This window comes from Mycteria americana, chromosome 7 (assembly GCF_035582795.1).
Source record: "Mycteria americana isolate JAX WOST 10 ecotype Jacksonville Zoo and Gardens chromosome 7, USCA_MyAme_1.0, whole genome shotgun sequence".
Lineage (NCBI taxonomy): Eukaryota > Metazoa > Chordata > Aves > Ciconiiformes > Ciconiidae > Mycteria > Mycteria americana.
The window spans coordinates 41,117,569-41,140,535 of NC_134371.1; the positions used below are offsets into that span (position 1 = coordinate 41,117,569).

Here is a 22,967-nt window from a genome sequence, read left to right on the forward strand (position 1 = left end):
TGAAACTAAGTGTTGCTTTCTCTGTCAGGAAATGTTAATTATTACAGTGGGACTTGGAAATTGTGGTAAAGGAGCAGGAAATGGAAGTCTTGAAAAAGATTCTTCGAGTTATTCACAGCAAGGAATGGCTTTACATTTGTCTCTTAATCTGTCCTGCCCTCTTCCACTGTCCAATTCAACATGGGGTGGGTGGGGAGGGTTGGAAGTATGCCACCAGTTTAAATGGCATTTGTTGTGGTTTAACCCCAGCCAGCAACTAAGCACTGCACAGCCACTTGCTCACTTCCCCCCTGCCCCCCAATGGGATGGGGGAGAGAATCGGAAAAGTGAGAACACTTGTGGGTTGAGATAAGAACAGTTTAATAATAGAAATAAAATAATAATAATAGATTGTAATGAAAAGGACAATAACAAAAAGAGAGAGAAATAAAACCCAAGACAGACAAGTGATGCAACTGAAAAACAAATGCTCATCACCAACTGACTGATGCCCATCCTGTCCCCAAACAGCGGCCCCTCTGCCAGCTTTCCCATTTATATACTGAGCATGATGTCATATGGTATGGAATAGCCCTTTGGCCAGTTGAGGTCAGCTGTCCTGGCTGTGCCCCCTCCCAACTTCTTGTGCACCTGGCAGAGCATGGGAAGCTGAAAAGTCCTTGACTAGTATAAGCACTACTTAGCAACAACTAAAACATCAGTGTGTTATCAACATTATTCTCATACTGAATCCAAAACATGGCACTATACCAGCTACTAGGAAGAAAATTAACTCTATCCCAGCTGAAACCAGGACGGCATTGTTTCAGAGTTTGTAATAAAGTGCAAGGGCTTTTGCATTAAGAGTATTGAAACGAAAGGGAAAAATGAAACAGTGGAGAGTTGGGTAATTTTAAATGCCTGCAACTTTTGCTGCTCATCTGTCAGGAATCTGGTCTATTTTCATGTACCTATTGATTATCTTTCATCAGCTTCCTAAAAGGAAGTGTTTTGCACCAAACACTGTGACCGACTTGAGGAGTCAACTCTTGTTCAGCTCAGCTGTTGTTTCTGGTAACTTACCCCAGACAGCCGCCTGCAGAGGAACAGATCCTGAGCACTTGTTCAGCCTGCATCTGAAATCAGATCTGAAGTGCAGCCAGAAGGGAACTGTAGCTCGCTGGTACTCTGTATGTTTAGAAATAAAAGAAGATCCAGTAACATGTGGAGACTTCTTGCCGTACCTTTTTTGCTGTAGGGTGCAAGCAGTTCTGTTTTCTTTATGCTTGCAAATAGATCCTCAAACCCACATTCATCACCAATTCTGATTAGTCTTTCTGTGCAATTAAATCTCAATGTAGCAAGCGCAGAGAAGTGCCGACCATTTGAATATTTTCAGCACAGTCATTTGAACAGATTTAGGAACATCCGTATGTCATCAGTTGTGTAGCTTCTTTTGCAGCCCCACCGGACTTCCCTTTTGCTCCCCTGTTCTCAGCCTGACAGGGCAACTGCTACTCAGGATGCCACTGAGGAGGAGACTCCCCATGTCGCTTTCCGTGTGTGTGGACAATGGGTATGCTAGTATTTTTGCCTTTCCAGGCAAAAATGGTGTGATGCAGTTGAGCAAGAAACGAAGTGGTACTTGTGACAGTGTGCTATGTGTGTTTGTAATTTTTTAAGGGACTGTTTGAGATCTTAAACATTAACAGATGCCTTTACAGAGAGTGGCTGTGGTCAGGATAAGCTGACCTAAATTAGTTTGTAAGAAGCCTAGTGAATAGTTGTAACTTTTTCAGTTAAAAAAGAATTCTGATGGGTAAGACAGGTCACATTAGTTTTCTGTATTCAGAGAAGAGTGCTGCCTACCAACCTACTATTTGAATACTGTACTTTGATAGCAGGTACATGGCTTGTTTCTGCAAGAATTTGCCTTAATTTATTCCCTTATCTTTTTCTCAAATAGGCAGTGATTCAGTTTTGAGAGCTTTGAAGTTTTCTCATTCTTCTAAATAATGGAAATTTCTTTAATAAATGTTTTTGCAAATCTTTAAAATAAAAATCTCATTTAGCATCTGCAAGTTGAAAAGCTAATTGGGTGAAAGCGCTTACATTGTTCTGTTCCCAGAAGTAATGAGAATGCATCTCATTATGATGCTCTTTTTAATTGTATAGAAACTGTTCTTATTTTTTTTTTTTTCTGGTCCTGGCCTCCTTCCAGCACTTCAAAACTCCTGCCACAATTAAAAATTTAGAGCTTTAAAAAGTTTCTTAACCAACTGCATGAAACTAGAAAAATAAAAAATCTGTCTTGCAAAAAATTTGCTCTAAAGCTTAGCGACAAAGAAATAAAGACTTGTAAAGAAATTGTCAGGCTAAGAAGGAATAAAATAGTCTGCCTTAAAAGTGAGTTGCAAAGAAGTTTTGGGTCTTACATTTTCGGAAACTAATACATTTTTAGTTGAAACGTATTCGGTAATCTTGCAGAATGTCTAAATTATTCTAATTTATGTTTGAGGATTATCAGAACATAGCAAGAATAGCTGTGTTGGTGCATTAGCTTTATGGTGTGCTAGTTCTGACTTACGTGTGGCACGCACTGTCAGTTTATTTTCTGGAATATCTTGAAAAATCCTTTCTGGCAAAGAAACTGTTTAAATGTACTTTAACTTGAAAATGGGCTGGTACTTGAATGCTTCTAATACAGTACAGTTAGTAGTAGTTACTAATCTTTGCTGTTTTTACTTGAGCTGTGGTGGTGGTATTAAGTTTTTCCCATTAGTCTGGTTTACGTAGAACAAATGAGTAAAGGAGCTAGATGCTTGTAATACTAATGAAGGCTGTAGTATATTTAATGTGGTCACTATACCCCACTGCTGAAATTTTAGTCTAGTAACTGTGTTGTTCTCATATAATATAGATTGTAGTCTTTTCAGGCTCTGGAAGCTTTTTATTCATGTAGCAGTGAGAAACAAGATTCGGTTTACATTGCTGCTTTGTTGTGTCTCAACCTAAACAAGGAATTGCTCTGAAAAGAATTGAAAGCTCATTCCACCAGCCTGTTGGTCATTACTATTTGAGTTTGCCAGCAGACATACAGAGAACTATTTCTTTAAGCGTGAGTCCGTGTTTACTTCAGTCATCAGTGGGAAGCTATCTGGGACAAATGCAACCTTCCAAAACTGTGAATGTAAGGACAGAAGTGAGATATGCTGGATCAATGTTGAGGTTGATGTGTTTATACCAAGATCATTCTGGTCCATTCCAGTAGAGTTATATGCTGAATCCAATGTGCATTTGGTCTGGTGGCATATACAGGGTTTCTTATAATTTTATGGTGCCTGTGACACATGCAACTACGGTGTACAACTTCAACCTTTAGGTCCATTCTCTTTATTATTTGGTTGTATGCAAATTCCATCAGTATATTAGTCTAAAGATCTATCCCTCATATTGCAAAGAAGTTTGAAAAAATTACCGAAGTAAATTTTCTAAACTCAGAAGCCAAATTAAAATCACTTCTGTCTAGATCTTCTAAGCCAGTCATCCTTTTTTTTTTTTTTTTTTGGTTACACAGAAGATTAGAGACTTAAGGCTGAGTCTGGTCATTGAGTATTTCACTTAAAGGTACTTGAAGTCTAGAGTAAGTATGGGAGAGGATTTCTGTAGGAGTATTGTGTGCCTAAAGGTCCTGCTGCTGGAGATAGCAGATGTTGGATTTTCAGTTCAGAATTGTGATGTAAATATTCTAAGCAGAATGGGTTTCAGGGAGCTTGTGTATTTAATTTTGTACAAGTTGTATAGTTACTCTTGAATTTACTCTACTTTTGGTGTTCAGGGGGAGAGTATGCATGGCTTCACATGAGTGGTGGAACAGGGAGGTGCAGTGGTAAGTCTAATGATGTTCAGGACTAGGAAGTTGTAGGCAATAGTAGAGGCTTTTTTGTTAAAACTCTCTGGTGATACTTGTACCCTTTTTTATTATCTAACTTCCAGTAATTCAAAGAATTACAAAATAATTACTACTCCTATTTTCTTCTGAAATTCTGGAAATAGTGTTTAATGTGACAAGCAAGAGGGGGGAGCTTTGGAGCTTTATCATCTGTATTTATATTGAAGACACAAAATACATGGAAGGGAGTTTCTTAATTTGACCTTGTTTGATACTTGACTTTGATACTTGATACTTTTAAAAAATTATTTCTATTTTAATTGTAAACTTATCTTTAAAATACAAATCTATTATCCTCCCTTTAGTGAGGATGTAAATCTACTAGAAAACTGAGTAGAAAGAGTGAAAACCTTAATGTAAAGACATCGGAGCAGTAGCCTGAGAAAATGTTTTTCCCTGATGGGAAGAAGGGCAGGGGTTGGTTGTTAGTCGGTCCTGAACTCCCTTTAAGTCACCTGTTCATCTGCTGCTGGTTAGTAGGTGTCTGCACTCCAGACCTCATTCACTGCCTGTTGCTTGGGAGCAGCTGTTGCTTTCTTAGGTTTTCTTTTCTGTGGTGATGTGCTGCCTCCTTACAAACTTGGTTTGTTGTCTGGGAAGCCCCAATGAGTCTATTTGTGGCTTAGTAGCTACAAAGTAAAAGTTAAATATGTTGCTGGCTCTTGGTGAGCTTTGGATCGTAACAGTGAAACTACCCATAAGAAGTTACTAGCCACGCTGCTAACTTGAGTCACAGGGTGGGAACTTCAGCTCAAATCATACCCTCAAGGAACTTAGTTCCCATTGACTGTGGCAGGAGATAGATGCCTAAATAGATCAGAAGCATTGTGGCTTTAGTCTAAAATTTAAACTGAAATTTAATTTCAGTTCATCACCCTCTTCCAGTGAGAGAGGTGGTGCCAGTGCTTTGTCCTTCTAGCTTTTTTCTTTGGAGAAGAGACTTTTTTTTTCCTTTCTCTCCATTTGAATCACTTCTTTACTATCTTCATTCTGCTTGATGTGTAACAATTTAAAGACCTGAATTGGATGTTATCACAGCCAAAAGAATTCTGTGCAGGAGAGAACCTTACTTTTAGTTTCGAGATAATTTGTTTTACTTCAGTATGTGGCTATCTCTTTGATGATGACAAGAAAGTGTTTTTTAAAAAAAAAAGCTAGGTAGTCGTTTAGTTGTCTTTTAGTACCTGTCAACCTTAAAAACCTGCTATCTTTGTACATCTCAAACATGGCTTTTTGTTCTTTGATAATTTGTAACATGCCTTCTGTAGCCAGTCTTATACAATTTATTTTAAATGTTTCATTGATAGCACTTTGTACATTTTAGATTTGAATCTCCTCTAGTGATAAAACTGGGTTTATGTCTCAAATGTGGAAGAATCTACAGCCAGAAGAGTACCTAAAGCGGTAATTACAAAGCTAAAGTAGACAGAGGTATTACATCTTCTGCATGTACAATAGTTGAGAACTGAATAAAATTTTTAGGGAGGTGCTTACTAATTTCAGCATCTTATGTTCAGCATACAACATAAGAATAGCTGTAATTATGTTTGAGTGCCTCTTTACATTATCTCCTTCCTTCCTTGTGAAAGGCAAAAGTAAGTATAAGAGCTGTGTTGATGAACAGCTGCTTTTATCCAGTAGAAAGTGGGAGAGCAAAACTGGGCCACTGGTGTAAAACATGGAAGAAAGTGACATATGTAACATTGAAAGCATTGAATCCCTGGGTAACAGTATTGCCTTAGATAATTTTAGGTAGTATTTGTGAAAATATTGAACAGCTTTATTTGGTACTCTGAATATAAACATCAAAAAAAAATTATCCTCAAACTAAATGAAATGAAAACTGTCCTTTCTTTTCCCAGAGTTCTTTACTAGCTGTACTGGCATCATTCTGACTGTGAGGGGAGGGGACCATAACCTCTCAGTTACCTGAGGTCACTTCAGAAGGAGAAGATTTCATAAACAGTACAGGTATCAGAAATTATCTTAGCTAAAAGAAAGCAGCTGTGTGACACATGAAAATATCTAGTGTGTTTTTGACAGTTTTATTGCCAGTGTGAGTTTATCCTGTCTGTGGCTTTTTGATCCCTTGTTATATGGGCACATTTAAAAAAACATGCTGATCATGATTGATCCTATGGATCAAGCTGCTTTTGGTAGGGCTGTTCCACAGGAATATGATTTCTGTGCATGCTAAGTGAAATATTCAGGCACATGTAGTTAAATATATATTCAAATCTGTGGGTAGAGACAAATTTGAGGTTTGCATGGTTGCTGTCCTTTTATCTGTAGTTTTTTACTCCAGCCAGCTGCTCTTAACTAATTTTTCCTTTTGTTCTCAAGAACCCACTGGGAAAAAAATGCATAGAACTGACAGATTATTTTAGTCTGTGCTAATATTTTTCTGCTGCAGGATGTGTTCTAAAAGTTTGTTTAAAAAAGTGTTTGTCACTGCTATTAGTGCCATGTTAGACTTGAGAGACTCCTAATAAAAGTTCTGTGAGATGTTGTGGTTTGTTGCTGGTTGTCCTGTTGGAAGGCCATATTCTAGTCGACCAGCATTTCTCACAGAAGACAATTCAGCAAGCTGCCTTCCAGTGTTTCTAAGGCAGCAAAGGATTTGCTTGCTGTATAGATTGCTAGTTTAAACTAACATATGCTTTGTGGTAAAGTTAGTTTCTGTGTAGACTTTCGTGGGTGGCTAATTTTGTTTGTTTTTAATTGCTTAGTTTAGTAGCTCTATTTAGACTGTTGTTAGGTGTCTCTTAGAACTGATGCAGACATATGATGCTCATTTCTGGCATCCACAGACTGCATTTTTATAAGATGCATCTGTGGGATAATGTCCTAAAATGGCTTTCTTCTGTCATGATTGTTTTCAACCTGACGTATCTAGTTTTGGTCACGTTTTGGAAAGACTTTCTTAGGCTTTAAAGGGGAGTAATTTGAAGAATGATAGAGCTAGCAAAGGCTGCTTTGCTATAGCTTTGTCTCATGACAGAGTGCTTTGGTTCTAAGGAGCAAAACTCACTTTGATTTTCTGTTTGGTGGCCATTAACAATAGTCCTCTATAGGTTGTCTAGTGCCTCAGGGGTCGGCCTTGCTACAGTTTTTACTCTGAGATGATGGGTGCAGAAGAGATGGTGATTAAAAGGGTTTTCTTTTCCTACTTGGCCACCTACCTTCACAGAATTGATAGAATCAATGCAATCTTTGCATTGTTACCCTCTTTCAAGCTCTGTTGAAAATTGGTGAGCCCAAAATCTAGAGATGGGGAAGAAAAAGGGAGATGGAAACGTGCATTAGCCTGGCTTTCTAAGGAAATAAAACTTAGTATAGATCTCGTTCAAGAATGAGTTGTAGTGAGATCTACCCAGAACTCTTGGAAGATTTGGAGAGCTTCTGTTCTTGTAGGTCGTAGAGCCATGTCTGAGGTACATGAAATAGAAGCTCAGAAGTCCCCAAAATCTTTACTGCAATTTTCAGTCTGCTTAGCAGCAACCTACTTGACATTGAACCCTGCTGCAAATTGCTCGGGGGGGGGGGGGATCCTGACCTTAGAGGCTTTTTTTATTAGATACTTTGATTTGACAGAGACGTTTGCTACTTAAGTGTTACTGGAAGTTTTTGAAGCTTGTTTTCATGTCATATTAAGCTGACTAGTGCTGAAGCTATTAAGAATTCTTAATAGTGGGATAAATGGCCAAAACTTTTTTTTTAATCGAAATTGGGCCTGAAAACCTCAGTCCCAGAATGACACTTTGGGCACTAGAAGGTTGTAAATATAAGGTCATCAATAATAGATTGATAGTTAGTGTGTATTGTCTATAAACATCCATGCCAGAGAAGTGAAGTCAGTATGTTTGTTATTCCATTTGTTATTTGTGTGCAACCTTCTCTGTGCAAAACCATGTATTCGATAATTACACAATATTTTTGAGTGTTCATTTGAAATAACAGGGTTCCTTGATAACGGGTTACAAATAAAGCGTGAAGAAGGCTTTTCTGTGTTCCAGGTACGTTGAATCCAGTATCTTATGTTTCTCTGTTTTAAATTGGCTTTATATTTCTGTAAATGATCTAAATTAGTGTCTTTTCTGAAGATCACACGGTTGTTTTTCAGAATTTAATATCTAGCTGCAGATTATGCTTAGGTTTTATAGTTAGGAGGCAACTTCTTCAGTGAAGAGCTAAAATCTAAATATGCCATACTTACAGTTGAAATGAAACCTTTCCTTTCTGGCTGAAATTTTTAATGCCATGTTATTTATCTGGGGTTTTGAGATCAATGGTCTTCTGAAATTAATAACACTGAATTTGGGAACATCTGCCTCTAACATCAGTTGAGCATGTGGCAGAAAAGCTTCATTTTTTTCAGTTGTATTATTTAGTTCTAGAACTTACCAGAACCACATTCTTCAGTGTGCCAGAAACAAAGCTATTCTAAGAAAAGTGGAGTTATGGCTGGATACAAATGACAAATTTGTATATGATGTTTTTGGCCCCTTAACCACTTTCTTTAGTATGCTTAAAATAGCGTATGAAAAGTCTTTCTGGATTTGTTTCTTGTTTTCTGTTTTGAGACAGGTGCTAATGTGTCCCAGTTATGAATGAACTTTCATGTAGTGTTTTTTATAATGTTTCCCACTTCACAGATGGGCATTTGAGACACAGAGAGTTGAAGGTTCTAGGAAATCTTCAGCAGGTTTGAGTCTTGAATGGTGTGCTTTGCCTTAAGTCATTCCAGCTCATCCTTCTCCAAATTTAGCCAAAATATAGCCCTTGGAGTGGAGGTGGCAGGGACTAGATATCCTAGCTGTGTTGAATAGGGAATGTGGGAATTATTCTAGTATTTACTTAATGTTTCTAAGACTCCAAAATCCTGGGAAGCTAACGTACAGGTTACCTGTCCTAACTGATTGTGTGTTTGTAGGCTAAATAGGTGCGGCGTGTGGGATTCAAGAAGATAGGACTGCATAAAAGATAACTCTAATATTGCTGAAGAATTCTCTTGACAGGTTACGCTTGTGTAAAAAATAAAGACCTCTTTTGTCTAGAGGTTTAAAAAATACAGCATATAAAATACAGATCTAGAGAGTTTGTCATGCAGTTGTCTGTGCTTACATCAGCTAGGATGGGATGGCTGAAAAATACAGGGAATAGTAATCTTTCTCCCAAAGGTGAGGAATGGTGTATGCTGTGCCTCAAACATATACAAAAACATACTGATTGGAAGACTATAACATGGACTACACAGTTATTTCCCATGGCAATAGTAAGAGTTGATCTGCCCCCGCCAAAAATGGTGGATAAAGAAGCTAACTTTCTACCTGAACCTTTACACAACTCTCTTCCCCTTTCCATGCCTGTCTGTACTTCTTCACCAAGACAACAAAATACCATAGCTTACACAGAATAGTGTTCTGTTCTCGCATGTATGTAAAACTGTTTTTTCACATGTATAGTAAAACTGCAAAATACTGAAATGGACATGGTGCGAGAGAAGGAAGGAAACCAGACAAGAATTGCTGAGTTAAGCTGTTAGATGTTTTAAACTTCTTACCACTCCAGTCCTCAAAAGTGACCTCAAAATATGTCATGCTTTCTTCCTTATTTAATCACATAAGAACTTTTTTCCGAAGTGGAGGTAAGATCTTTTCTAGTCTGCAGTTGGTCCTAATGGAATACTATGCAAAGTTTACAGACATACGAACTAGTATCATTAAATTCTAAACAAGTCATTTTGGCAAATTCTGAAATGATCAGGAGAGCTAGGAACTTAGTGGAAAAGGTCTGTGTGGTATGTATAGGTTTTTGTTGGGTTTTTATTATTATTTTCAAAACATGATTCTACAGTCTGGAATATACTGCATTCTGTTTGCTCTTCTAGCAACTATAAATATCTAAGAGGGCACAAGTAAATATTCCTTAACAGAGACCAGGGTATCTAGAATTTGTGGCAGCTACTTACTGTGCTAGTTTCTGTATACATGCTTCTGAGTTCATTGCAGGATCTAAATAAGCCAACCAGTTGCAGTCTGAAAAAATAGTCTGGTACAGAAATTACAGTAATAATTTTAACCTTAAAATCTTAAGGCCACAGTGAAGGTCAGTTAACTTATTTGATAACATTACAGAGCGGCTGAAAGGTAATCTTTGCTCCAGAATTTTGGGAGCATTGTGCCTTCTGTAACTATGCATAATAGTAATTGTAGTCATTCAAAATGAACCGCTGACTTGCTTAAATTTCTTAATAGTGCAGTGAACCCTCCCAGCTGCCATTATTGCTTGTCCTGTTGCCTGTCCTTCTGTTCACTATGATGGTAGTTACTTACTTTTGGTATGTAGTTCTGACATCTTTTATATGTTGCTGCTGTTCAGAGGTATACAGCTGTCCCGTATGACAGTGTGTCTAAACCTAGTGGACAGCAGCACTTCGCTTTTAAGGATTTGACTAATAGAGTTCAGACTAACAGCTACCTTACTGAGAATAACAAAAGATAGAAATATTAGGGCAAACTGGGAATCACTTGGTGAGTCTGGTACTTGCCAACCTATTGTATGCACAAATTAAACATGTCCGGTGTTAAAATACCTTGTAGGTGGTGCTACAGAGGGAATGATTCCAATGCTCTGGTATAGGAATGTAGCACATACAACTAAAGTTTGAGTGAAAAGGCAAACGTCTTGGAGCGGGATACATTTCATATGGCTCGAAACCATGCAGTTATCTCTTTATAACTGTTGTTAGATGGCACTGGGTGCTTGTTTAATGTGTGACCTGGCATGTATGTTTGTAGAGGGCCACATGGCTCTTCAGAGGGAGGATTTGTCATCCCTGGCTTGAGTACCTGGTCTAATGTCTACTTTTGTAAGTATATGTTCTTTGGCAACCAGTATCAGGTTTAGACTTAGTTAACTATGAATATATTGACTGGCCTAATTTAAAAGAGCACTGTTTGCAGTGCTTGATTTATTTTCTGCAAGTCGGATTACTGAGGAATGTGCAATTTTAATCAATTTAAAATAGTCTGTTTCTCTTTCTTCGTAGTGTAACTTTGGAAAAACTTGTCAAACAGTATGAATTTTAATACTATAAAGGGCGTAGAGCTCAGCTGTAGTGAGCAGACCAATTTCTGTAAATTTGACAGAAAAAAAGCGTTATTGGGGAACATGATCATGGCCTCCTGTTCTTTAAGCTATCAATTGTTCTAGAAAGAACAATTGTTACAATTAAGATTTGTCCAGGTATGAATTGTGTCTTGCTCTGTAAAGAAGAGAATTATGATTAAGATTTTCCACGTTTGATCTCTACCAGAGGTACAGGCTTTGGAAAGTATGACAAAACCTCAACGTTATCTTAAACCATCCTCAAACTGCTTTCTGCTCTGCCTGCATCTGTTAGGGCTTCGCTGCTTTTGTGAATTGGGGAGGGGCAAGAAATGACCTGAGTTGTCATCTTTTTGTTTGTTTTGTTTGCCAGCTTCTAGATTATTCACCATTGTGAAGCTGCTTCTTGTTTACAACATCTGGGGCTGGGATGAGTCTTGGGCTGAAAATGAAAACTGTGTATGAGTTGTTCTCACTTGAAAGAGTGTGCAAGCATAGCTAAGTATCAAGTAATTATAGTGTATTACTTGATATGGTTGTATGCACACCTGAAAGCTTGTTTGCCACCCATGTGCTCCTGGTAATTATCTGCCCAATACATTCTCTGTTTGGTGCTCCAGGATGATTGTGGTGGACTCCTTGTCATAAATACAAGTCTGGGAGCAGCGAGTAACAGGAGAATTGAAGGAAAAGAATCTGCCAGGTTCTTTCATGGACGTTTTACTGAAGAGCTTATGATAATCTGAGTTTCCTCATAGAAGAAGAGACTAATGCAGGGCCTAATGTCTGATTTAGACTCCAGCTTGATAAACTAGTCTGCCTGGATTCAGGTCTCCAGACTAGCTGAAAGCAGTTGCGTGCCCATGAATAATAATAATGGGCAAAGCTTGACATGTTGTTGAATTGCACATAAGTATTGGGGCAGCTGTGAACAGTGAACGGTTGCTTGAAATCTGCTTGACTGATAGCTCCAAAGATAAGCTCATCTGAATTCATGTATCAGGCTGGTTTCTCTTCTTCCCTGTGCCTGTAATGATGTTTTAGTAGTGAGCTGTGGCTTCCAGTGAAACCTTGCAGCCTCAATATGTAGTTTTTTGGATAGATAAGGGATAGCCTAACAGCCATATCTGAGGCTTGTGTTCTGGTTACATGGTCCGCCTGGAGGGCTGGGTTCACCCTGCTTCCATCCTGTATTTCATGTTTTTGGATGACATGAGGAATGGCTGTTCCTGTAACACATGCTGTTGAAATAGCCAACTGCTGACCAGTCTGGCAAAAAAATCTGGGAGTTGCTTTCTCCTTGTGAGAGGGGAGGATGTATTTCTTAGCCATGTATGTGGCCCTCTATGAAGCTGAAGACTGTCCCCTTTGCAATAGTCTGCCTGGATTGTAATAGAATAGCATCTGGCCCAAATTTTGCTGAAGCTGGACCATCCCAAGGTTATTTTCCATCTTCATTTCTTAATCTTTTCAATCATGGCTTGTAAATTGAGGTAGAAGGCAGAGGAGGGTGGGAATATTATCATTCCTATATGAATGAAACTTCCCTGATCTTTTGACATGGGTTCATGTCTGTCATGACCAAATCAGTGATTTATTCTTTAGACTGCTTGTCCATGCAGGCTCTGCTTAATACATGAGTGCCTTGCATGTGAATCAAGTTCCTTTTGAAGATCTTCTGAGGCTCTGAGTTTGACCAGGGTGTGCATTTGATTGCCAGAGGGTTTGAGCAGGATGTCTTGCTTCTTGCTGTCTGCTTTTAGAATGAAACACAAGAGTATTTGAGCATACATAACTATTCTGGAATTCATATGGAAATATATAAAAAATTGTTATTGTAAGGAGGGTAGCAGGGTTTTTGAGTGTTGTTAAGATAAATCAACTATATAATACTGTTCTGTTTAAATGAGTGTTCACTTGTGTTCTTGCCTGATGATGAGCAGCAACTCTGGCAAGTTCCTTCTAAGAACTTCTAGTGAAGTATCAGTGATAGTTACTGGGTTCTTTTTCTCAAGGTCTGCTATTCTGGGGGAAGGAGGGAAGAGAGAGATGACCTGCTCTAACAGCCCTGTAATTTACTGCTGCAAGAAGAATAGTGTAACTCTTGGTTTAGGGAATTCTTACCCTCCCTGTCTGAACATACTGTGTTCCTAGTTTTGATAAAGAAAACTTCTGACTCGGTGTATTTAATTTCTCTAGCTACAGAGTTCATGATGATTTTAACTGGGGGGGGAAAAACCCCAAATTCCAGAAATACTGTACCACAGTTAATGGTATATCAGCACTTGGCTTCGGGGGTGGGTGAAGTCATTGAGCTTCCCCAGTGGGGAGCTAGCTGCTGGTGGAAATTTTGCGTGTTTGGGTTTTTTTGGTGGGTGTTTTTTGTTTTGTTTTTGGTGGGGTTTTTTGAGTAAAATCATGGTTGATATTTACCACTTTTACAGGGTTCAATATTAATTAAATGCTAACCCTCCTGATTTTGTGACGTTCAAATTGTAGAGATGGAAATACTTTAAAATTACAACTGTTACATAAGGCTAGGGGTTTCTGGAGGTAATGTATTCTATGGCATCTCCAGTATGCTTAAATGAAACAGTGCTAATGGTGTTAAATATGCTGTCCACTTTTGTCCTATGAACTCTGTATTAAGTATTGGCTTATATTCAAATTGCTTTACTTTTCTGTTGTTTTTTCTTTTCAGGCAAATTTTGAGGGGTGAGCAGGAGGTACCAGACTCGATGAGTTTCCATCGAAATGTCGGAAAAGTCAGGCCAGAGTACAAAAGCAAAGGATGGAAAAACAAAGTATGCAACACTCAGTCTGTTTAATACTTACAAGGGAAAGTCACTGGAAACTCAGAAAACCACAGGTGAGTAAACTGACTTTAGTTTTGCATTCTGTTTCATCATTACTGTAGTACTAACTAAGAGTGCAAAGTATATCAGCACTTAGTCACAGCAAGATTTTTTTAACTACTTGATACAGCAGTTAAGTGGAAGAATTCTGGAAGGCAATGTTAATTACTGTTTCTGGTTAGCTGTAAGCAAGAGTATCGGTTCAGGGAGACAGCATTTACGGTCTAGTAGGAAGTAGAATATAGATAAATAAAAACTGTTTTATAGCTGCAGTCTCCTTTTGTTATCAGCATATGACATGCCGTTCCCCAGCTGTGCTTTTTACCATATTTCAGAAAAGGTTTGTGGTATGTTTGATTAACAAGAAGGCAATGCTCACTTTCAGATCAGGTGCTTTGTCTGTTTTGCAGACAAACACTGGGTGAAACTTACATTGACCTTTCAAATAAGGCCACTGTGGGTCTGCTGTTTCATGATTGATTGGATTGAAAACCAGGGGGGAATGACACTCTGAAGGCTATGAATTGTATTTGACACACTTGCCTAAATTGGGGGATGAAAGAGGGGAAGTGTGTTCCAACTTTGTTAAAGTTTGCCACAATATTATTTTTAAAGGTTGGAACTGAGATGTTTGTAATGATACAACATGCCTAGGGTAGTATCTTGTACTTGTTCACCTGAGTTGACTAGTTGGTAGGTTGAATGTCCCATGTAGTGCATTAACTTCATATTGCCTTTTCCTACTTGTAGTCTGGAGTAAATGCAATTTGTAGGAATGTTTTTGCAAGAGCTGCATCTGCCAGCTGAAACTGGCAGCAAAAAAGACATGGGCTGGACCCATGTGGGTATTCCTGAACTCATCAAGGTACATTAAACTCCAAAAGGAGCAAGAGAATGATACGTAACAACATGTTAAAGGATATTAAGACATCAACATCATATTTTAAATGGCTCTTCTAGCTTTCTGTCACTGAGCATTATGTAGAAAGGTGGGGCCATATATCCTTTTTAATCTCTAGAATAGGCTAACCATAGTGACTCTAGTCAAAAAGTACTGAAGTTCTCCCAAGCCAAGTATTTCTAATTCCCTTTTTTTTAATTAAATTATGAAGAATTTTGAACTTCTAATTCTTATATTCTTAAATTTTCTGAGTTTCTTGCAAAACATTTTTATTGATTTTATGCAACTTTCCTTGAACACTACCTGCTAAACAGCATTGTTAACTTGCACTTTCTGTTTTGGCATGCAGTTGCCACACGCCATGGATTACAGAGTCTTGGAAAAGTTGCTATTTCAAGGAGGATGCCTCCCCCAGCTAACCTCCCCAGTCTCAAAGCAGAGAACAAAGGCAATGACCCTAATGTGAACATTGTGCCTAAAGATGGCACAGGATGGGCTTCAAAACAAGAACAGCATGAAGAAGAAAAGTAAGTGACCAATGAGATCAGGGTGGTTTTGCTGTGCCATTTCTCTCAAGTTTTCCCAAAACCTAGGGGTGGGCAGGGCCTGGGAAGAAACTGGCTGGACTTGACTGTCCTCAGGGTAGCTACCAGAGAGGAAATAGCACCACTTAATTTTTGTGAGGAAGAATCTTGCTATTAGGGGGATAGTTTGAAGAAAACAAACAAATAAAAAAAAAAAACCCCACCCCATCCCACACACTTAGGTTGAAAGCCGTATGCTTATAAATTCCATATGAGGGGATGAGTGTTGCCTTCGGCCACCTGATGTGGCTACCTTTGTGTAAGTTTTGATGGCTGCTTAAAGGAAATACTATAGCATGTTTTTGTAACATCAGTGCAATCACCTTAAAATTTTCTTGAAACTCTAGGAGGAACCCATAGGTACACAGCAGCTAAGTTAAATAATAACTTGCAAGTTCATGGGAGTATGCAAAAATCAGTTTAATTTAGTGTAATTGTGCTGATGTATGGCAGAGAAAGCTCAAAAATTCTTGGTTTGTATACGTTTGTTTGAATCTCTGCTTTATTTTCCTAATGGTTCTTAATTTTTTCACCTTTTTTTGTTAGTCTGCCATAAATTCTACAGACTTACAAAAATTTTCTACCTTAAACTTTACACTATTGTTTCACACTCCCCCAATATGCGATATAAACAAAATAGAAGTGATGGTGATGTTAATGCTGTATACTGTGTATAATATAACTTCCCATGCTGAGTACAGTTTCACCTGCTAAGTTTGTTTCAGACTTGTACAGGAGGTCAGCTAAAGAAAATAGCTGAAAATAAAGAAAATAAAACTTTTCAATAATCTAATTAGAAAGTATTTTAAAGCAGATTTTTTGCCATGTAAGCTCAAAATAGGATATGATTCTCACTACAAAAGTATAAGTGGGTTTTAAGTGTTTATTCTCTGACATATAAATTGTTCTGAAAAAACACTTGAAGATAGAGGCACTGATTGTATGTTGCCAGCACTTGTGAAAGCAAAAGATGATTAAAGGTTTTCTTCCCCTTCTTGCTGTCCTTTTATTTCTCCTTGTATACTTTCCTACATTGAAATGTCAATTTTTGGCATCTTTCTGAAAAGCTGTTAGACTTCAGGAGTATACTGTTGAGTTTAGCTTTTTATTTTAAGCTTATGAAACTACAAATTTACAATTTTCTGCCCAGTGTTTTGTATGGTACTTAACAACATCTTCCTGTACTTTAAGGTCACTTACACTTTGTCTAGTTAAATCTGTGTTGAGCCAGATGGTTGACAAAAACACGCTTTATCTGCATCTTTGTCTGCCTTTCCATAGCCTGCTGCATGTGTTAGGAGTATACTCCAGTAGTTGATGTTGTGTTTAAAAATAAATAAAGAGTTGTCCCTTATCTACAACTGGAAGATGTTTGCTTTTGTATATTCATATGCATTATTCTGATAAAGGCCTCAAAGACCATGTACAAGTAAAACTAGTGGAGGGAAGGGATTTGTTCCCAGGAACAGGTATGTGTATGCCCAGGCCATGAGTAAATTCTCCAAAATTCAGACCATCTAATGCATTTGCTCAAGTCTTCAGACCATTTTTGTAACTACTGCTATATTTCTCCAATATTTCAACATGGTTATAAATGCTGCAGTTTACATGTGACGTATTTTGGTATTCCTCTCACAAGTGTTGTGGGTAAAGGTGACACCTTGATATCAGCTTACTTTAGTTTATTCTTTTTCTCTTGTATCACTGCATTGGAGTTCACATGAGTGAGTTGTTGCTTGTGATTATGAACATTTTTTTCTGCTGCTTTCCCAAGTTGTCACTCTTTCTATGGGTATTGCCTCAGTCCCTTTTTCCTGGATAGTGCAGCCTGTTGTATATTGATTTGATTAATTCAGCTAGCACCAAGCTGAGTTCTTGCCCTTATCAAATGGCACACCTATAGGACAGTGTTTGAATAACTCAAATTCTAAATGGGCTTGGCTTTGAAACAGTAGAACTGCAGGAAGTAAACCCTTAACTGTCTTGTTCCTTGTTTCACTTCTGTGTGACAAAGTACAGTCATGTAAGTTCCAACTTCCCTAAAGTCTGTTTAGAAAATATGCAGCTGTAGGAAATATAACTAAGTGGAAACTGAAGAGATGAGATTTTTTTTTTTTTAAATTCCAGTAACCTGTGGAAAGAAATCAAAATTGCATTCAGTTATCCTTGTGAGAAGCCAGTGTGTTTCTCCCCAGCAGTGATTTTTTTTTTTTGTGATGTTTACTTCTGTGTCATTTCTGAGACTACCATGTAAGTGCTTTGGGCTGATCATCACAGAACCCAAATGGAACCAGCTTCTCAGTGGCAGTCCTCAGAAATTTCAGATTACTTTGGGATCTATTTAAAGCATTTACAATTGTTTATTGTAAGTGTACTGGCATGATATTGCACTAGTTATCTCTTTACTGTGATTCTAGACTACTGGATTTGCCCCTTAATTCCTTTTTTATCAAAAATGAGTACTACTGAGCTAGAGGTCTTGATTTGTAGACACTAATCCTTTGGAGTCTTAAGTTATCTGAATATGCAGATTTCAGAAATAGCTATTCTTGAAAGAAGTTAAACATCACTGAATATGTAGACTAGAAAGATCTTCAAGAATATGCCTGGGTTTTGTATTGAATAAAAGGAGTGCTTATGGTAAATGTCTGCCTCTTCATTGTTAAGATGGTGAAATTGAGACTTTGTTCTTAATAGACTTAAACCTCTGGGCTCCAATTCATGGTACCTATCGATTTTTTTTTTTTCATTATGTCTTTATCTTTCCTTATCAGTTCCTTTTACTTCATAATTTCTGACGTGTATTTGCCTTCTTTCTCTCAGTTCATGGTGGTCTATAAGTGCTTTCCTCTCTCAACTCCTGAGGCAAGAGAACATTATTCCAAATTATTCCCTTCCATGGCTGTACATTGATTGGTTTTTGATTGTCCAATACACTACTTGAAAAGTTATAATTCTATTCATGACTGACTGCATTTTCTGCCCAGCCATTTTCATTCATTCCTCTCCACTTTGGGAAATCTACTCTTGAAAGAATTAGCTAATTTATTCCAATTTTTAACTGTTACTATAACAACTCCTTTTATCTAAGAAAGTGTTTTTTCTACGGAAAAGTGGTTATTGGTTCTTCAGCTGCATAGCTACCTCATTTCCTTCACTTGTTTGTGGTACTAATTCTGACTATCTTATTCTGTTCTCGCCCTCTTGTATTCACAAGTGCTTTTCCTCTAATTCCAGACAGCCAGACGTGCCGCAGACACAGCCAAAACCTGCTGTTCCTGCTCCTCCAGAAGCAGCTCCTGTTGCCAAATCATGGGCCAACACCAAACCAGGTGGACAAGATGGTAAGTGATGTTCAAGCTGGAGGGGTTCCTGACTGGCCTAGGAGGCTATGAATGCTGCTGTGAGAGACCCCCAGACTCAGCAACTGTTTGAGTCTTGACCGGGCCAGTTGGGACTACAAATGCTGTGGAAACAACTTTCTTGGCTGGAAGGTGAGCTGGTCCCCTGTCACTCAAGTGAGCTCCAGCCTGATTAAGCAGCAGGTCTGACTGCCTTTTAAAGGGCTGGCATAGTTGCCTCTTTTGAATTGACAGGGACATGGTGGTGACAGCGTAAGATCTTGAACATGGCTGTGGTGAGGAGGGAAAATCTCAGTCAGTAGTTACAATGCATACAGTTTTTGTTGTGGGAAGGAGAACCATAAACAGTAGTCATTCTGATCATAATTTTGGATCATTTTGTGCAAAATGCGTGTAGTCTTGCTTCTATTTAAATGTCTGCTACAGCAATACTTTTCCCTTTATTTTATAGATTCCTTGATTATTTTGGTTTCAAAGTGATAGTGTTCAAGTAGGGTTTTTTCCTGGGAAAAGCATTAAAGGTGTGTTTTGGGAGTGTTGTTTTTTTTTTAACATAATTGTATGAAAGGATGGAGAACTATTTCCATCAGCGTGAATCTTAGCTTGAGTGTTTTCATTACAGATGTAAGACCAGAGTTAAATCTTCAGCAGATTTTTTGAATTGCTTGTAGAGTGAGAGGTTACTTAGAATTCCTGTGTCTCCATTATGAAAAATAACCTATGACGTATTCTATTCCGTAAATTTGAGACTTGCAAGCTTTCTGTGGCTGTAAAATAGAGTTTTGGCTACCAAGTTGAAGAAGTGAGCTCTCTTCTGGATAGAGATCTTAGAATAGTAAAATCTAAATTGCATTGAGGTAACTTCTAAGCCATTATATGTAGTTTGTTAACATCGCATATCTAATGATTTTGCCTTTTTTTGCAGTAAGTATTAGAAGTGACAATTCTAGATTCTCCACTTCTTGCTCTCTTCTCTAATGTTCAGTGTTTCCTTCGTTGTCAAATATAGGAACTCTCCTCCTTTAAGCTTTTGCAGGAGTTCTGTAGAATAAAAAAAGGAATTAACACTGATGCAAAGTGATCTGCATACCAGCCTTTCTATATAAGCTGATAAGATCATCTCTATGACACAGGAAATAGTGATTTGGCTCAGTGGCTTCAAAATGTATTTAGCTAATTATTTTGTAGTTACCATGGCAGCTTGTGTGCCAAGCCCAGATGGTGCCCTCATTTCATTCAATTAATGCAGTAGTGGGTTTGCTGTTTCAAGAAGAAATACAGAATGTGAATTGGCATCAGCTGCTTGCTATCCTCTTCAGTTTGAAATGCGGGATACACCTGTTGTGCTCATGCTTTCCTGATCTGCAGTTGGCTGGTGGAACTTGTAGTTTTTCCAGATGCCTTGTATGCATTCCAGCAGCCATTCAGCTGGCTGCCTCATGCTCTTGTAAGACTTCAGTTGAGTGAGGCAAGACTAAATCCTTCTCTGATGCTGTTAGTGGCCATGTAAAAAGGAAAGACTTCTAAAATGTAATGGCAGCATGTATTTTTCATCTCATGCATTGGCCAGGAGTTAGGGTTAATTGCTACCATAACATCTTTGAATTCTTTAACTTTTTTCTGAACTGTTGGCTGACAGCCTGGCTATTTCAGGTGGGTAGCTTAAAGCACTGTCAAGCTGGTCACTGAGGATGCTATTACTTTGCAATTAAAACATTGTTGCTGTCACTGTGTAGACTTGAGCAGAAAACATTTTTCGAGATTCATAAAACTCATGAATGTTGCATGCCACAGAAGAGCATGAATGTTGTAGAGCCTCTGAAGAGGCTCCTTTGTCTGGCAGGCTGTCTTGTTAGTGTGACTGCGATTTTCAGTCCCCTTAAGCAAGTCGTCAGATGTAGCTGCTTGGGAAGGTCAAGAGTCCAATGTCCATTAACAAAAAAAGTTAACACGATCTGTAGTAGATAAAGTTGGGATGAAGATTGAAAGATTTCAAGGCAATTTGTAGGCACGGGGATAAATAGTCGTATTTGCTGTCATGCCTTTACAAAGAACGTACAGAGAGTAAGGAGTTTATCCTGTGCTTGACTCTTAATCTTAAAAAAAAAAAAAAAAAATCAGGATCCCTGCATTTTATTGTTATGAAGGATTGTTTCACAGATGGGAGAGAACAGAAGCTTTTCTAGCTGTTAGCTAAAAAAACCAATATTGTGGGGATTGGGGGGTTTTGGACAGCATATGTTCAGATCCTTTTTTGTGAGTTTGCTCTATAGTTAGTGTAGCCTGATACGATGTCTCTTATAGTAGCCAGTAGTAAAGATAGTATTTGAACAGGGCATTATTCAGGCTGTTGGAATAGAAATCTTCCCTCAGTAAGATTATCAAGTGATTTGGTACTAGAATGCTATTGACCTAATAGGTCAATATCCATTGGGGGGGAGCTGATTCAAAGTAGGTACTAATGAAACCTGCTAAAGTGGAAGACAGTCTATATATTTGGCTTCCCTACCATGTGCAACAGAAGTCTTAAATTCCAATCCAGTTATGATATCAAGGGTTTTAGAAATCAAAGAATGCTACAGTTCTGATACTTTTCTCATAATGTAAAAGCTGTGGCCTTTTAAAGTCCTGGAAAATTGTTATTAGAACAGTAATAAATCTTAAGGGCTTTCGCAATAATATAGCTGCCCATTCTTGGGTTGACTGTGGAATAAAAAGAAGGAAATCTTTGTCTGGAAGGAGCAGGGCGGTGGGGGGAATGTTAAGAGCTGAGGAACTTCAGGTGCTCCCTGTGTTAAGTCTTGTTCCATTGTCCATTATTGCTCTCTGGTGCTTCTGGATTTTTTACTCAGCCCCAACAGGTGTGACAGTTGGCCTAGTAAATTCAACAACTTTGGTAGCAAATGTGAACGCTTTACAAGGATTGCTCTTCACTTATGTGAATTACGTTACCAGTAAATCGATGTGGCTTTAACGTTCACTTTTTAAGGATGATCGGGCTTTTATCACTTTCTGAAGTGTTTTGACTACAGAAAGTTGTGACTTTGTGACTATCTTACTGTGTAGGTCCAGCTATTCAAGTAAATAGTTATTTCCAGCAAGAGTTTCCCAGTCTGCCGGCAGCTGGGGATCAAGAAAAGTCAGGCAAAGAGAAAGATGCACCAGAAGAACTCCATGGATCAGGACCCAACTTGCGACCACAAAGTAAGTATATACTACAAATTTTTGTGAAATTGCATGGGTTTGTGAGGAACTCATTTATTACAAGATTAATTGCGCCTCGTACAAAATGAGTTGATGAACTGATTGTTTTAATCAACACACACCTACACTGAAGAAACAGATTTTTGGGACTTTCTTCTGCTTTACTGTGTTCCTGCTGTGTGGAAAATAGGATATTTAATCCTATCCTGCAGTTCGCTTTCCATTTTCCCAACGTAGTCAGTACTCCACTTGTGGTCTGAGGAACATTTGTTAGTTGCACAATACTGGAATTTTCTTACTTCCAGCTGCTGATGTCACAACAGCTAAAATATGTATTTAAAGAAATCTCCTAATATTAACTAACTATATAAATCATCATTAGGGTTGTCCCCAAATGGTTAGTAGTCATAAGAGAGTAGCCTGAAAAATCCTGAGCAGGAAGTGTAATCTGCAGGATACCAAAAGAGGGGACTGTGATTTGAAAGGCTGAGGCATCTTTAGCTCATGGCTGAGGTGCTCTGACTAGCTGGATCTGTTTCAGCTGTGGGGGATTAGATCTAGTGAAAACAACCATAACAGTGCTGTTTTTACATGTCTCAGTGAAAAAATGTGTATTGCTTCCCCAGATCCTTTTAATGGGGAGACATTTGGGATTGTGCCTGTTGCAGTGAGAAACAAGATTCCTTTCTTCCTCAAAAAATTCTTTTGATGAGGTTTGAAGGACTAGGGATCCTTTCCTTTTGAAGGACTAGGGATCCTTTCCTTTTGAAGGACTAGGGATCCTTTCCTGCACTGAAGGAGGCACTGTCTTGTGCCAGTAATAGACAAAATGTGCACTGCTTTTAGAGGGCTTGGGCTCTTAGGGAATCCTTAGCTCCTTTCTGTGTTACAGGCATCAATTTTCCTTGATTTGTTTCAGTCAGGTCCTGCAGACTGAGGCCATGTGCTTGTTCAGGTCCTCACTTGATTTTGATGTAGAGAATAAGTTGTCAAGAAATTAGAGATATGTCCAACACCAAA

The 22,967-nt window shown here is 38.3% G+C and overlaps 1 protein-coding gene across 16 annotated transcripts in view; it reads left to right on the plus strand.

Moving 5' to 3' along the window:
* PRRC2C (proline rich coiled-coil 2C) overlaps positions 1 to 22,967 on the plus strand; it is a 76,406-nt gene that overhangs the window by 5,789 nt on the left and 47,650 nt on the right. For 15 of the 16 annotated variants that reach the window (XM_075508025.1, XM_075508032.1, XM_075508030.1 and 12 more), the window contains exons 2-5: positions 13,743 to 13,910; positions 15,147 to 15,324; positions 18,619 to 18,725; positions 21,810 to 21,947. In XM_075508025.1, the coding sequence (XP_075364140.1) occupies positions 13,796 to 13,910; positions 15,147 to 15,324; positions 18,619 to 18,725; positions 21,810 to 21,947 (538 nt within the window). In that variant the 5' untranslated portion in view covers positions 13,743 to 13,795. Of the gene's footprint in view, positions 1 to 5,793; positions 5,903 to 13,742; positions 13,911 to 15,146; positions 15,325 to 18,618; positions 18,726 to 21,809; positions 21,948 to 22,967 lie in introns of all 16 variants that reach the window. The other variant, XM_075508027.1, reaches the window with a different exon arrangement.